The sequence below is a fragment of the Ischnura elegans genome, chromosome 11 (genome assembly GCF_921293095.1).
Source record: "Ischnura elegans chromosome 11, ioIscEleg1.1, whole genome shotgun sequence".
Lineage (NCBI taxonomy): Eukaryota > Metazoa > Arthropoda > Insecta > Odonata > Coenagrionidae > Ischnura > Ischnura elegans.
Genome location: NC_060256.1, coordinates 25,303,444 through 25,320,747, shown reverse-complemented (window position 1 = coordinate 25,320,747; position 17,304 = coordinate 25,303,444). Strand labels below are relative to the sequence as shown.

The window sequence follows — 17,304 nt, the reverse complement described above, 5'->3', positions numbered from 1 at the left end:
TCATTCTGCATTCCTTTTCCAGGAATCGTCAATTCTGAAAGGTTAAAAGGTTATATGGCTGTAAATTTCATAACTAGTTCCAGCATTGAAAAATCAAGGTGACGTAATTTTTTGCCGACATTTTCCAAAGAGCACCGGTATTTTTTTCTTCCCTAGCATAACATTTCTCCAGGAATTTTCAACTGTCGATCCTTCTATTAGCATGGTTTCGATGATGTTCTATAGAAGGGAAATGATGTACAGTCCCAGACAGAAATATCTAACCACCCGGGAGCCGAAAATTATTAACTCCCCAATTTACACGACTTGGCAATACCGCTAAACCACGCCTCCCCTTCTAAGAACAGCAAACATTTTAAGCGTTGAGCCTTCTTCCCTTCAATTTTAAAAACTTTTCCAACAATATTGTGTCGAAAATAAAATTGTATGTTGGGTATGGGTATTGGGATAAAGAAATGGTATGGGTGTGTTGGCAAGGAATTTAATTTCAAACTAGTTTCAAATCAGTTTCAAATCAAAGTGGGCAATTCGACTTTCTTTCTCATGCAAATCAGATTTATTTTTATTGCTGAATTGACCGAAGGAAATATTTCTGACTTCGAATAGAAGCATAAATATCTGTGTATTGCTTTGAGGATTGCGTAATCAGCATGGAAATGATTTAATTTATTTTTCCGATTTTCGGGGTTTTCATATGATGAGTTTTTTCACATACGAAAATGTAGATTTTGGGCTTAAAAAAAGCTATCGGAATTTTAAACGTAATAGCATGCATGCCTGAGAAAAATGACTGATTTTTAAATATCATTTGAATAGTTCAAAACTTCCTGGATGTACATTATGCCAAAAATAAAATTTTCACTGCAATTTGTAAAATAATATTTTTATTAATATAAATATAATAATGTAAAAAATATTTTTATTAAAGGTTTGGATTACATAATAACAAACGTACATGTTTTGATTATTCCCTTCATATTTGTTCTCCAGACTCGTAACAATTCGTCACTTATTTCATATTTCTATTACTTTATTTCACAAAAATGGCATTGCTCTTTGAATTGTCTGGCATAAAGGAATAAAGATTTTTTAAATTGTATTTTGTCGGAACAGTTACCCATATTCCGTCTCGAAATTGAACCATAGTTCGTATTTCGTTCCTTTGAGCGTCAAAAAGTCATTGGCCGTGAAAATTGCTTCGTTTTTTCTGATGATTCCTAGGTTGAAAGAAATTCCTGCGTCATTTGCTACTATAATGTAGTTTTTCCTGTACTCAATCAGTATTTTATGTAAAATCTTAGATTTTCCCGGCGTATCAAGTGCGTTTATGATTTTCGGGTGTTCCACCGGCTCCATATCTCCCGACGTTTCGATGAACAACTTGCCCTTCATCCCCAAGTGATCTTCTGAATGAAGATAATTAGATACCGAGAGGATGAAGAGCATGTCTTTCATCGAAACGTCGGGAGATAAGAAGCCAATTACCCGGTAGAAAACCCGAGAACCCTTAATGCCTTCCCTGTTTACTCTCAGAATTTCAATTCTGCCATCATCTAACGTCTCTCTTGTCACAAATATTAGTTTTAAAACGTTTTGCATCTGGTTACTTTTAAGCAGTATGTATTCTGAATCATATTTAATGGCTAATTAAAAAAATATTCAAGGTTTCACATTTTTTCTAATTTTTGTTAAATAAAGCTATAAATATCAACGCTTCCTATGCTGCTCCTTGTCCAGGCTGATATGATCGCTCCAGTCGCATCTTGGCTATTGCTCCGCCAGTTTTCCAGATTCACGGCAGAATTAGAACGGCAATCCTCATAAAATGCGACGGGAAAACATTTTTGAGGTCGTTCTCGGACCCGTATCTTTTAGTTCGAAGTTCGCGGTTCAAATTACATCATGATGCAGAACTTGATTGGGTGCATAGGTATGTTTTGCTGATGTATTCATTATAAAGGAATTCGAAGTTTGAAATATGCTCGCTTGCGGCTATAGTATCTATAAATTATTTTTTCGATCCCTTAACTTGGAACTTCATCCCTACTGCATTATCAATTTACGCGTCATATTTCTGGGTAAAAATTATCATATATAATATTTCCCGGAATATGGGTTAATATTACTTTTAGGCGAGATCATGGTGAAAAAATTATTGTCTCTGTCGCAAAATAATCCCTCTGCCTTACGCGATCCGTAAAGGACTGAAGGGCAGCAATACTGTTCCCTTGGATAAGACTACGGTGTTGGTTTGAGTGACCAATGTTGTAGCTATGTTAGGATTTTCCCTTTGGGACTTTCGGGTGAATCACTGCCCACCCCCGAGTCCTCGATTATCAGCCCTTCCGAACTGCCACTGACCCACGTGTTGCTGTCCTCCAAAACTATATGGAGACCCGATTGCTGTGAAACCTCCGTTGCTATGCTGACTGACTTGTCCTCCGGAATTGCCCAACTGATTTCCTTGCCCGTTGCTATAGATTCCACCGTGTTGCCCCACGAAGCCTTGTCCGTTGAAAACTCCGCCGTCGGGAGACGAACCTCCGTCTATCACCACCGGAACCGGTTTGTTGACTATCACTGGATGCGGCACCAGTACGGGTACAGGCTGCGGTACCTCGACAGGATATGGCCTTGGGATGTGAACCGCGTACGGTCGTGGCACTGGTACTCTAACCGGGACCCTTACGATGTACGGAATTGGCCTTTCCACTGTGACCGGGTAGGGCCTGTCCACGGTGACCGCGTATGGTCTCGGTACGTGTACCGGATAAGGCCTGTTGACCGCATAAGGTACCGGGTTGGGCACTGGATAGGGTACCCTATTCTCCACTGTCACCGGGTATGGCTGCGGTACGCGGTAGATGATCTCCTTGGTTACGGTGATGGTCTGTTCGCTGCTGCCCGTACTTTGTACTCCTCCTGGCTGTTGTAGGCCATCTCCGAAGCCATGACCTCCCCCGTAGCCTAGACCCACCCCGTGGCCGAGGTCTGGCTGGCTTCTTTTCTCTCTGTACTTACTCTCGGAGTCGCAGAAGGCAAAGCAGACGAAGATAAAGACAGACGGCTGCGAAAAAACGGAGAAATATTTTTTCAGATTTTTTTTCTTTTTGAGTTGTAATTGAAGGAGTAAGGAGCTAAGGTGTACAAGTATTTTTTCTAAACAGTATTAGGTTCAGTAATTGATTGAAGACTTATACATAAACTTGTTGGCCAAGAAATACGAGCGAGTCTCTTTTTGGTGCTCACATGGACTGAATAATCATATGTATTACAAGTAGCTACTACTCCATTTTTGATTTCATCTATTTTCTTTACCTAATGCCTGTAAAATCTCTATAGCCTCAGGCTCAAATTTGTGGAAGTTCATTTCAACAGTTAACAAGAACGAACTTTTTAATTATCCAACAATTTATTTTCGTGGTACAACTAGTTTCGTACCTGAGGATACGAGGTACCTGAGGATGACGAAGCTGCGTCGAAACTAGTTGTACCACGAAAACCAATTGGTGGATAAATACAGTTTTTTCTTTTTATTTGTTCTAATGTATGTATTTAATACTGCTTAGAAAAAATCACATTTACCTCTTCACTACTCACCCCCTCAATTATATACAGAGAAATAAGCGTAGGTCTATATTTTTCAATATTAAAATTCATATAAGACTAACGTTTTGGAAATTTATTTTATCGATTTTCAGGGGTCTTCCATCGATTAATTTTTTCACAAAAAACGTAGATAAATAAAACTGCCGTAATGTTGGCATTACAGATTATGCAGGCTAACACAATTAATAAAAAATACATATCTGTACTGTTATAAAAATCCACAGAAATAAGTTATACGATCCAAAATACTTTTTTTAAAGTTGCTGAGAAATATTCCTCGATATTTATCCTTTATCCATGCATGTTCAATATTAGAGGCAAATATTAATTCAAGCTGTAGGTTTGATCGACAAACAGGAACCGTTTATAAAAAGTGGAAGCTTTCCATAATATCCACAAAATTTCGAACAATCCAAAATTAACGACTCAAGTGATGCTTTTTAAACTTATAATTAACTCATCTGTAGTGTCCATCAATGTCTTCGCACCAATATAATTTCGTGGATCCAACAGTTCCTTCACTCATTAATTCCTGGTAACATTACACTTATTTAAGCCTAAAGCGATTGACTTAAAACCATCAATTGTGTATTATGATCCCAATTACAATGAAAACTTGTATCGATACATACATACAACTGCAATCCCAAGGTTGATATACTGCAGCCCTCCATTTTTCCCTATCCTAAGATTTATTTTAGCCTTCCGACATTCCCAAACGAAATCCTTGAAGTGCGAGGAGGCATAGGGTAAAGGGAATGGCGTACCTTTCGAATGGGAGACTACTAATGAGGAGTCCAAGGTTGGAACTAGGCGATGGAGACTGTCTCACGAGTCTAAGCTAATTGAATGATTGAAAATACTGCCAATAGAGTACGAGATTTTACTACCTGTCATTTTTTTAAAATCATTTAATTATTCCTTTCTCTCTTTCTAGTCCACTAGTATTTACTTCATTTCTAACTTTATCGGACTTAACTTGACATATGATGGCCTAATGAAGACAATCACCACGGGGCAAGTGGATGTCTGGAAGGGAACAGGTGGAACTCAATTAAATGCATGGAACTACTATAGAAGGATGTAAAGCAGAAAATAAATATAGGTTTGATAAGATTGGCAGACAGGAGAATTGAGTATGGAGCTGCATCAAACCAATCTTAGGATTTTTGACGAGTGATGATATGAGTCTACAATACTCGTTAGTAATCCCTAGTGGATAATTGTCAATCGAACCTATTCTCATATCTTCTCCCTCTTGGGACATCAAAGGATGCTATTAATTATTGAGATTTATTCTATTTGAAATAGTCCACGCTTGTCGGCGCAAGTATTAATTTGAAATGCACTTATTCTGAAAGCTTTTCCCTCTTGCGTCGCATTAAGGACAATCTTTCCTCTTCGATTAAAGCTTGATGAATAAAGCCATTGTTAAATGTAATAACTTATTATATAGATTATAATTTGTTTCATACCATATCAGTTGTAATTGAATTATTCTTTGTAGAGTTGGAAAAAATGTACGCGTTTCCTCAGGATTATATGGCGGATATCCATTTATTACGAGAGAATTAAGCTCGCGTATTGTCTCACTTATTGCCCAAAGGAAATTTAATTACGGAAAGAGTATTGTTTTACATTGATATCATAACGAATATAATATAACTGTCGTTTTTAATCTTATAAATTTCAAATAAAATAATTTAGGAAAACGTATATGACCGGATGATTGGAATTGAAACATGGATACGTATTGTCTCTGAGTTAATGGAATTTTATTTTCATTGATAGCTATGATAATAAAGGCAGTATCACTATCGAGCCTGCTTCCTTAGGCGTTTTAAAAAGGTTTCATAAAGTTTTGATTTGCCCAATGCACTCAAAAATTGTTAAAATTACGTATATTTATATGATATAGTTTTGCTAGGAGCGTAACGAGTGTGGAATGCTTTCAAATATAACATGCACAATTAAATATCAAATATTTTACTCTAAGCTGCATTGAATTCCAATTTTTCATGTTAATTTTGAGAAAAATTTTAGAAAAAGAAATGTTACATATTTTGAAGTAGTTGCTTAACAGTAATTGAATTAGATACGGAGTAGCATTTAAATTATATTTCGTTGGATGATCCATACTTTTAGAGAAAAAACATAGCTATCTTCATAACCCTACTCGATGGAAATACTGAATAACTCGTAGAGTCATCTTAATTGGGAAGATAAATGAAACTCAGTAGTTATTATAGTCCATTTGTGCATCAAAAACATTCGTATTCTTGAAGTGGAATCGAATCTTATCCAAGTGATTTGGATCTATTTTATTTTGGATTCCTTGATGTCCTTAAATTCCTTGATCCCTGAAGGAGATGAACGTGTCACTTGTCGAAGCGTGAATGGAGAGATGGAAACCTTCACCCGGTATGAAACCCGAGATATCTTCACTAATAAGCTGATATCGCAAAGAAGAAGCGTGGTCGCGGTGGAATGTACGGTGATGTGTGCAATGAAGATTTTCATCCCGTGAGTGACTTTCACTTTTCATTTGCTTGGGTATATTTTATGTGCCATTTTTTCAGACTTCAATTTCTCCGTCACATTTAGTTCACGCGAGTGGTGCGGAATAAATTTGTGTTTTCTCTTTCAATCTGCTCAATTTCCTTTCCTAGCTACTTTCCCTAACCTCCCCTCTTTCAAGAATTTGCGCTTTCGCTTTCACAGTTTCAGATTCCGCTTAGCTGAGTTTCTCATCACTCAATGTTCTGCTCAGTGGTTACTATCGTTTTTGATTGTTTGTCAATTAAGTATCAGATTTCATATTTATAATACAATTTGATGCCAAAAATTTTCTCCTTTTATCATTTCATGCTCTCTTGCGAACATTTAGGACACTTTCCGCACTATAAGACCTGCAGATTTCTATAGAAAGAACATAGCTCAATAATCTTTCCACTTTTACCTCAGGTATTTATAAACCGTAAATGTGTATAGGAACTTCAATATTACACGCTTTATGCAGTTGAGACTAACGAATTGGGAGTGTTGAGCTTGTACAGTAAATACTTATAGATGTCATTATTTTGGTCACATTATTGATGAAAGTAGTCGATGAAGTTCATTGATATGCGATGACCCTCAGTTGTATTTTATGCATTATTTGAAGGTGTCTCTAAGAGACTACATACTCTGGAGATTCATTGTGTATTCGAATGCTTAATTGTAAAATCCACAAGAAAAAGCGTCGGTTCATTGACACAAAAATCGTTGTACAATTAAAACGACCATATTAATTATTTTTTTAGTGACTGAAAGTTTTAACTGTCAATAATTTGTATTGATGGCTGTGCAATTTTAATTCGAAGTTCAGTCTTTCTGACAAATTGTACCTCCTCCGCTATTCAGATTTATATTTTTAATACTATAAATGGGGCAATTTTAACAGAAATACGCTTGAGTATGAGCCAAAGAGGAAACTCCCACGGAAAAGTTGCAGTAAAGGTGGTGAAAAATTGGTATCCTTAAAGAAAATCTTAATAGTGCCCTGTAATTGTGATTTATTTCTGAAGTATGTGATTTGCTTACTTTATGAAAGTCATGGGTGTACAAAAGCTGAATTAGAGAGTTAAAATTGATTCACGAGAGTTAAAATGTTAGAACTTATAACTGCACACGTTAGTGGTTTGTAAAAATGAGGGATTTTGACGCCCTATGGAAACAATTCATGGGTAAGCACAGTAGGAGAATACCGGTTAGGAGATTTTAATTGCTGTTGTGCTGGAAACGGACTGCTTAAATAGGTCGAAATACAAAATGGCATACTTGGAAATAATTTAGAGAGGAACAGTTTTATCTGCGAGCATTAGCAGATGATTAATAAAAATAATATTTTCATCATCTAAGGGGAAATGGCATGAATGTGCGCAGAACGGCAGAATTACATCGCAGAATTTAACCTTAAAGCCATCTTAAGGATAATTGGTTTTAGTTAGATTTTTCCCATCGTGCATTTTCTTTGTGGGAAATTGACGTAGAGACTTAGGCATCTATTTGATACAATTCAATTTGTTATTAAGTAGTTTGGTAAGACATGAATTATTTTAAGTCCATCATTCAAATCCTTTCCAATGGGCTGAAACCTTGTCGCGGTGGAAAGGCTTATGTGTTCCCATAATCCCAGAGCTGCACAAGCAGGAGAAATTCTCAATTACTTTCAGTAGGGCCACCCATGCCCAGATAAGCCGAAGGGTTAGAGCCTGAGTAAAGGCAGTCCACGTGATGGTGTCACGTAATAAACACTGTTGAAATTGAAATGGGAAACGCTACCAGCTATACCTTCCCTGAAAACACGGAGAGCAGTGAAACGGGCCTCAAAAACTCATTATTAGATACCCGTCCGCTAAGAGCAGGTGTCATTCACGGCAGCGAGGTCGGCAGCGTCCTCGGGGTCGTCAACATTCTAAAGCCTTGCTTAAGAAACTTAACAAGAGATACCGGATGATTTCTTGGAAACAGTTGTAATACCGCTACTGAAGTATAAATAAATGTTTGGAATGCGGAGATATTGGCAATTAGTCATATATCGCTCACGGTGCAAGTAGTACTGAGGATTTTTAACAAACAAATGGAGGTGAGAGAGAACGATTATTGGGGCAATTAAAAGTTTGGTTTCAGGAAAGGACAGTAAAAACAAGATGCTATAGTGGTAATGAGATCCTTGATGAAGAAGAACCAAGAATTTAATCGAGACGTGTATGCCGGCTTCGTGGATTTTGGAAAAGCCTTTGACAGAGTGGAGTAGGGAAAGTAAATGGGCATTTTTAAGAATGTAGGTGTAGTTTAGAGGAATAAGTGACTAAATCGTAATCTGTATATGGCCCAGACAGCGCAAAAGAGGGTAGCGGAATTAGAATTAGGGAGGGAAAACATTAGCACTTAATACCTGAAACAATATTGAACTTGAAGAAAAATGTTTGAAGCAGCTAGAACACTTCAAGAACCAACATTAATAAGACCAATGTAGCAAAAATAAGCCCTCCTCTTAGAATCTCCATTTGCTGTTTTAACTCATATTCCCGATTTATAAAAAAAATATGATGCCGTAATATCTCCTCAGAAACGATTGCATAGGTAAATAAAGTGAAAGTTTTGATGACCCTCATTAATACTTGTCAATAAACTTGCAAAATCAACTGTTATTTTCCTGGAAATAAAAGATAATTCGTAAAGATACGTGGTTAGTGGGACTCACCTGGAGCTTCATGTCGGAATTGCAGGTGTTTCTATTTCGGAAGTTAGGAAGCGACTGCCTTTTTCGTCGAGCGCATTTCTTATAAATGAGTGCGCGAGGTATAATTTGGAGTTTAATTGAGCGGCACCGGTCGGAGTCCTCAACCTGAAGAGCCTTTCTTTCCATTCCCGCCTCTTACTCAGTAATTTAACTTGCTCGTCATTCAATCGTTTACTCATCCTAACCTTCTCTTAGTTATTTCGAGAGCGTCGTACTTCAGCCGTTGAAATTATTGAAAGCGTATCATAGTTCGGTACCTGCTTCAAGGCCGAGGTCAGAAAAAAAATTGGGTGAGTGTTTATTTTGCAGATAAGGGTAGGTACATTACTGGGGGGCGTGGTGGGTGATTATTTTCAATTAGGGTAGAGTCAAGATCCTATCTCCGCAAGATTTCGGAGGGGGTTTGGACCTCTAGACCCCTGCTAGATCACGGCTTTGCTTGGCCTAATGAAATTATTAATTTCTAATGAATTCTATTATTCATTAAATATTTCTGTTGCACTTGCTTGCGTAGCTGAGAATTGCTATTTTTTCAGTGCATGCTATTCGGTTTTAAATCTTTGGTGTGGTATATTGATTGTAATGAAGAATAACCCCGTCATATATATTAATAGCTTTGTTTAAGACACCAGCGGTTTACCAAAGGCTTAATTAATTTATCCCATTGGAGTCTTTGAAAGCTGTCCAAAATAAGTTCAAAATCGGAATATTAAACAATGACTGATGAATTATGCTTTGGAGTGCGGGTTTAGCTAAATTAAATATTTTACCTAACATCCATCGGCGTTATGAATTCTATTTAGCGTTATAAAGGTACTAACTGGTCTTTCATCATAAAAAAAGTTAACGAATTCTGTTTCTGTTGGTTGCCTTGAGTCACTCCTCATCCTATGTGAGTGGCATGTGGATGTAACTATTGGAAGTGAAGCTGGCTTATTATTATATTAAGTATCTATAATAGTTAGGGATGGTCGGATCGGATACCTCGGATCCAAATATCCGCGGATGTTGCCCTTCATCGGATACATCTGATCCAAAGTCGCGGAAGACATCGGATCTGGATCCAAAATTTTAAATAATAGCTTCTATGAATGCAACGTCCCATAAGGGTGGAAAGAGTTCCGATTCTATCTTCGAATGCGCCGTTGCATGCGATTCTTGTCCTACTAATGAACCGTTTTGTTAAAAACCTCTCGCAGAGGTTACGTAGGAGAATTTCAGCCGTGCAAAATAAAAAAAGGCAAAATACGACTGGCACATAGTGTGACTCTTCCTAAGAGATTGAGCAATCATCGGGGGAATCTCAGCGTCAGGAATTTGAAAATGCATTTGGATTCGAAAATATCCGATCCGAAAGATCCGGCTCCGAAAATCAAGGATCCGATCCGAATCCGGATCCGAATCCGGATCCGAAAAAAATCCTGGATCCTTCCATCCCTAATATTAGTAATCATTGTATTACATCGATAAAATCAGGCTCACATTCACTTTACGCGAATTTCTTGAAACTTAGCGTTATAATTCTTGTGGAAACGGGCGTTAGCATGAAACAAAGCATGAGATCAAAGCATATGATGACGACAATAGGGAGAAATTTGATTTGACTATATCATAATATATCTCAAATCCTAGGGAATGCATAATGATATTTCCTTTCAAAGTTGAATGCCATAATATTACGTGTATGGCTTGAGATGTTATAGGTGCATAGTTTCGATGTAAATAGCTTGATAGGTATGAATTTGAGATAAATTGAACAGAGAGCATAATATAATTCTATTCATGTTGTGTCTGAAATGAGACTCTGAGGAAAACGTGCAAATTCGTACAAGTTCATTTATTTCAGTTTAATGGTCCGCAAAAGGTCTATAAAGTTGCTGTGGGAAATTATAACGTAATGAATGCAATGTCGTGTAGTGTAATGTGATCAAAATGGAATGAGTTACGGCTAAATATGCTATTATCTCATACACTCTTGCATTCCCCTTGTTTCTGCTTTGCAGCCTGCACATTTGGCCGCTTAATGGCGATATTTAATGCTATTGCGACGATTTCTTTGAAACCGGAGACGACATCGCTAGTTTTCCAGGTTTATTATCAGGAAATGGGTCGGAGGTCGTTGTGGCTGAAACAATAGAAAGGTGTATACGAGAATTGTGTCATTGATCCATTTACTCCGTATGTGATCAACACCTTACAGTCGCCATTGACTAAGATTCTTAAGGGACTATTTTTTCATTGCCATTAGGCACATCATTTTGAAGGATCGAAAATGGGTAGAGATGAAAATCAATGTTTAGGTATTCGACAGCTGAAAATTCATTTTTCTTATTTACATTGTCATAGTAGGAGAGATAGGTGTGAAACGATTAGCTGATAGGAGAACTGAGAGGAGAGCTGCGTCAAACCAATCCTAGGATTGTTGACTCGTGATGATGATGAGTAGGAGAAAGTCCCTTCGTAAAATACTATCCGGGACGATCCAGTCTTCTCATTTTTTTAATTAAAGGCTGTTTGTGGATAAATGGCTTCAAAGTATCTGCTAGGTTATGCAAGTTGATGGGATTTAATATTTGGTGGTTAATATAATAAATTAAAAATGCTAATACCAATTTCATTAGCTGATGGCTGTTTTGGAAATTTAAGTAAGGTTTAAATGCAATGGAAAAAATTCTAGGTGTAGTAAATTAAATAACTCCGTGACATTAGTTATGATATCCTAAGATATGTATTCACACGGTTCAACTACGTGGGTTTTGTGTGTAGATTTTATTCCATTCAGTCTTTTTGCTTTGTACCTATCTTGATTTTTGTTACTATCTTTGATTAAAATATGCTCGGGATAGACTAAATGAGCTGTTAATCATAGATTGTCTAAATCCCCTGTGTTTGTAGATATTGTCACGCCCTTTTTGCATTCTTTCACACTCTTTTCCTTTATTATTCATGATTTATCGATTAACTGATGTGTATGTCGCTTATGGAGGTTAAATAAACAAAACAACATTCGTGTATGCATGTCTACATTTTTTTTATACAGATGGATATTTGTTTTACTGTCTTACTTTGCTATTTCACCGACGGTATACAGGTGGTCGCTTGATCCATGAAATGTACAGTCTTAAAATTTATTGCACCCTTTGTTATGCATGCACAATGGCAAGACGAATGAGGAGGCTATCAATCTATTTCCACCGGTTCTTTTGTCAGACGGGATTACAATTTTTAACCATGCTCAGCGTTTCGCTTTGTGGGATTTAAAAATAAAAACGGTTTATTTGGTTGAAACAGTAAAAAAGGAAGGAGGATTATAATAATCTCAGCGGCTCAGTTACCACTAATGTCGAAGGTCTCGCATTATTTTCGTCACTATTAATCTTGCATTGCGTCATCCAAGCCCGGAAGTGGACCAAAGAGCTTAAAAAAACAACATTCACGTGCACCTCCCTTTCTAACTTTTATTTAATACCGTAATCTTTCGATGTCAACTTCTCTGACCCATCTGTCTTCTCCAGATCTGCAGCAAACTCTTTTCGCTCTCCATCTTGGGGGAATTATACTCGAGCATTGTCTGTTTAACACCTTGAGTGCGGCATGACGTGATATCACGTCATGGTGCGCTATCCCCTGGTGCTGATGACGTGATATCACGTCATGTGTACCCCGAGGGTTCCGGCCCTCCGTAAGAGCTCGGTTCAGTTCTTTTATGACATTTTACCCCCCTAAGTTGCTCAGCAGGGATCTAGGAGCGCATTTGTGGACGCCGTTTCAAGCAACCTTTCCGGGGAGGATCGGGAGAAATTTTTTCTTTTATCTTAAGGTAAGCCAATTTCCATTCATTTTCTCCCCTGTATTTTATGCTATTATTTTTATTTATGTCTATTAATGCGTGAGTATGACAAATTTTATTTGAGTTTTATTTTACGAATCAAAAGTATTTACTAACTGGAACTTACTTATGTGTGTTTATTAATTTTTTATTGTTTTAATAATGTTTAGCGAGAATATAGATTTTTTCCATCCTTCCATTTTTCTTCTTGCGAGCCTTTCATTTTTCGAACCTTTATTGTCTGATGTTAATAAGTTTTATTCAATTAATACATGCAGTACTGTGATTAGTTAAACTTTAATGTAAATTTGAAAATGCCATTACATTTTTTTATGCAACGTAACATATCTCTAACTTCTGCACCCTTCCTTTGTTTGTCAGTGCAACTCCTAAGCAGTGAGGGGATCGACAAGCGGCAATATTACGAGAGTGAAGGAAGTTATTTACGGAAAAAGTGTAAGTTATTTATAATATTTATTGTTGATATATGTATATTATGCACTTATAAACATTCTTATTATAATTTCAAATAACTGTTTGCACATTATCCCATGGATTGGCGAAAAAGTGCTTAGGAGTTACTTTATAAAAATGCTTTTATTTTCTCGATAACCGCGAAATCAATGGCTTATGGGTGCTTTCAATTCTTTGTCTCGCCATTGTGAATATTTAGTTCCTAAACATAGTTTTACATTAGTAAAGCTGTTTGTAGCATTTCAGCTTTGGCCTATTTCACCGAGAGTGTTTACTTTGATCATGTTATTTATCGGAATTAAAAAAAAATACAATGTATTTATTGCAGATGGTACGGAAGCGAGAAGTAAAACGGAAAATGTTTCATGCTGGCCGGTAGTCAATGCCGCCTGAAAGAGGTGAAATTCTCTATTCATCAGCTTTTGTAGATGATCAGTAGTCTTCGACCTTCCATCAGGACCTGCAGCCATCGACGTCGAGGGAGGAAACCTCCGCAAGGGCACAAACATTTCCTTCTTAGCTCTCTGCCTTCTCTAGAAGAATGTACACGAAGAAGGGGGAGCTCCTGGAAGAGAGCGGGATCAGGCATTCTCTGAAGACTCCGTGCTAGAAATTAGAGAGGAGGAGGGTGGGGAGGAGGTTGAACCCTCACAGTCAGGTACTGCGTTGCCTCCTTCTACGCCAGATCCCTTTATGTCAATCACTGGCCCATCCCCTTTGTCCTATTCTTTCCTGAACCCTCTAACAATACCGTCCGTCCTTTGCGGTGGACCCTTAGTTCAGTGACCCCTCAAAATATCACTTTCATAGAAAACCCAGCTCTCACCATTCCACCCCCTTCCAAGGACCAAAGTGTTTTTTGCGTCTCCTTTTACCAGACACCCTCTTTCGTATACAGACATACTTTCTCATAATCTTCGAAAGAATAGGAAACAATTGGCCTATGAAGAGTTTTACCTTCATAGGCCTAATATTTCACAAGGTAAGTATTCCTATAACCAATATATCCGACTTATGGAGCATTGCTATCTTGTTTGACCTACTTTGCTTTCGGATATACATGAGTCGTGATGGATTCTTTAGCATTCTTCAAGCCCTACATTTTTCAGCGAATACCGGCCCAAACGATTCAGAGCCTGAGTATTTCATCTAAAAAAATCCGTCCCTTTTAGATTCATTTCACTCCTCCATTGATTCCCTAATAATTCCTTCCCGAAAGCTATGCACGCTTTTTCGTTTATCGTGAACCCGCCGGAAAGATTTCCCTTATAAATTCCGTCTTTCTGTCATTAGATCCTTTATTCTTCCATCCCACATTCCTTATCCCAAGCCACTTTTACCATCAATATATCAATCTCTCTTCCCTGAACTCATCCAAGAGGAAGGTGGCAGAAAGAAAAATCGATGGTGCAAGTATTGCACTATTGCGGTGCAAGCACTCTTGGGCGTAGGAAAGAGACCGCAGATATCTACATTGGCTGCTAGGTCTCCTCTACTCTGTCCCGAGCTTTTTTCTTTCTTTCATAAGAAGGCATAAATAGTATTATATATTTTTGTATCATATATTGCAATAGTATTGTAGGTTGTTATATTGTTATAAAATTTGTGAGAGTGGTATTTCCTACACAGGTAAAAGATACATGACTGTACGTAGTGGTATATAATATATAATTTAAAAATGGTCATCATTTCGATTGTATTGAATTTGTTTTGGGTAAATAAAATATTTTTTTTTCATGTTATGTGCTCCTTTTTTCAATAGTCTAGGGCTCTTACATAAATAAGAAGTAACTAGAGATTTCCTAGCGCGATGGAATTACTCTTTCCCTCGTGTAATTAGAAAGAAAACGTATCGTCGCTTTCGGTAATCGGGTAAGTAATAAGGGGCATAGATGCTGCAAATCTATTCCTAGCAATACGCATTATTGAATGGTTTACTCGAATTGATATTATTATGCACCAAATGAAAAAATATTATTGCGGTAAAAATTTACATCATTTTCAGATTTTCGCAGAATATTCGTAGTAAGATCCGCGATACGTAGCCTAAATGAAGATTACTTGTAAGATGTTTGCTTGCAAATACTATTAGTTCCAGTTTTTATGCATTAATTTCTAACTCGGTAACATCATATTGAAAAATATGTTATTGGCTTGAGTTCAGAAGATAGTAATGAGGAAGTTATAGGTTGATTATTTCTGTTTCCACATCCATTTTTATTTCGGCAACGGAACCTATACCCCAATAACCCTAAAAGGACACGTATCAGCAAAATATTTCCCCATACCTTCCCCATCTTTTTGATGTGCCGATAGCACTTCCAAAAAGGTTAATCCTAGTTCTCACAAGTGGACCGACTAAATCTTACTATCACCCCTCGCTTCATCTCCGTACCCCCTCCAACCTTAGAACAGCCGGCAGGAGTGGTGCACGTCAAGAAACACCCTAATACACCGTCGGAAAATAATCTCGAAAGCAGAGTGCCACCCATCTCAAGCACCTGCAGTGAAGGGAATACATAATGGTATGTGAAAACCATTTTTGTTAAATATCTGATGCTTACGGGTGGTCGTATGGGAAGAAAGGAATTGGAGCTGAAAACATGAAACGAGTGAAGGAATTTGTGACGAGAATAGTGGCTTCAGAAGAAAATGTAGAAATTATTCAATATTATCGAACCCTACCCCGATACTTAGGATTACTAGTACAAGGAATACGCCGAAATATCTTGTGCAGAATTACCATCACAATCAAACAGCTGTTCACGGCGATACCTTGTACATATAACTTGCATTACATCCATCTAAGCCAAAAATGTCCCTATGACAGTGGCAAAATACCAATGGCGATACCAGTAGAGCATAACAAATTCATTTTCCTCGTATTTTTTTTGGATACATAGCGCAGAAAAAAAATTGAAAGAAAACGATGGCGCGGGGAAAAATCCGGCAGTATGCAACCCGCATTACGTTAATATCCCGCTGTGCGGGTGACGTGATATCACGTCATGAATAAAAAAATTCATAGCTAACAAATTAGGGCCAAGAAAATTTTTTCATTATTTTTTCCAGCTCTTTTGGCACCCATGCATGCGTTTTGCATTAAAAAACGACAGCCGCACCGGGGGTCGATTTTGAGTTTTACATGGTCAGCATTGAAAGTGTTAAGTTTTGAATACTGCACCTTTTATTTGGCCTTTCAATTGTACGTAAAAGGATATTTTTCATGTAGATTCATGATGTTTAGTAGTTAAATGGTGATAAAAAGAACCATATTAATAAAATGGCTGTATCGACGTGATCCTCAATTTTTACAACAACATTTTGGGCATTTTTCTCTTTAGTTGTTTCCGAAAAATGTGCAACCATTACTTTCCTGTATATGCATAAGACATGAAAATACTTTCGAATTCAAAGTTGATTGATATCCAACAATGGCTTCAGAATGGAAAAAAGAAGATTAATACGGATATGGATTCCTTTTCTGACATCCATTTTGTAACATCTGCACTAAAGATATTTTGTCCATTTATAATTAATATATTAAAAATTAAGAATAAAAGTATTAGTTTTGCATATATCCAAAATTGGAAGATCAGTATCATACCATCGCGTGTCGAACATAGTCTACTCTCGCTTACGTAATAAAAGAATAAAAATCAGTATTTTCTCTAACTATTGAGTTGAAATAGCAAATTTGTGTTTAGTTATCCGTGAGTCATTATTGGTCATTTTAAAATTATTCTTATTTGTTTCTCATTGGTTCAAATTTTCATTTGGTTGTGAATCGTGCGTCAATTTGAGTGGCTCAAACCGAATTGATGGAGTCAGATTTTCCTTGGTTGAAACGCTCAATAACTATTACATACTTAAAGAGCAGATACTTTTTGTGCGTTGCAGTAATATTTTTTATCAGTCAATGGAAAGTTATTTTTCACTACACAGAATGGCTATCTATTTTTATTTTAAATTTATTTTAAAGAAATTGGAGTCTGTTCTATTCGGAAAAATAATTCGTGAATCGCACAGCATTTTTTATACTCCATAATACTGCCTACAATAGTTACTACACCCAGCTGTATCATATCATTTGATATAAATATCC

The 17,304-nt window shown here is 37.1% G+C and overlaps 1 protein-coding gene across 1 annotated transcript; it reads right to left on the bottom strand.

Moving 5' to 3' along the window:
- Window positions 1-2,308: 2,308 nt before the first annotated feature.
- On the bottom strand, window positions 2,309-8,869 carry LOC124168430 (tetra-peptide repeat homeobox protein 1-like). The gene is made up of 2 exons (XM_046546651.1): window positions 8,858-8,869; window positions 2,309-3,067 (listed from the first exon to the last, which is right to left on the bottom strand). Exons 1-2 carry the CDS (start codon window positions 8,867-8,869, stop codon window positions 2,309-2,311), a joined length of 771 nt encoding a protein of 256 aa, XP_046402607.1.
- Between the last annotated feature and the right edge of the window lie 8,435 nt (window positions 8,870-17,304).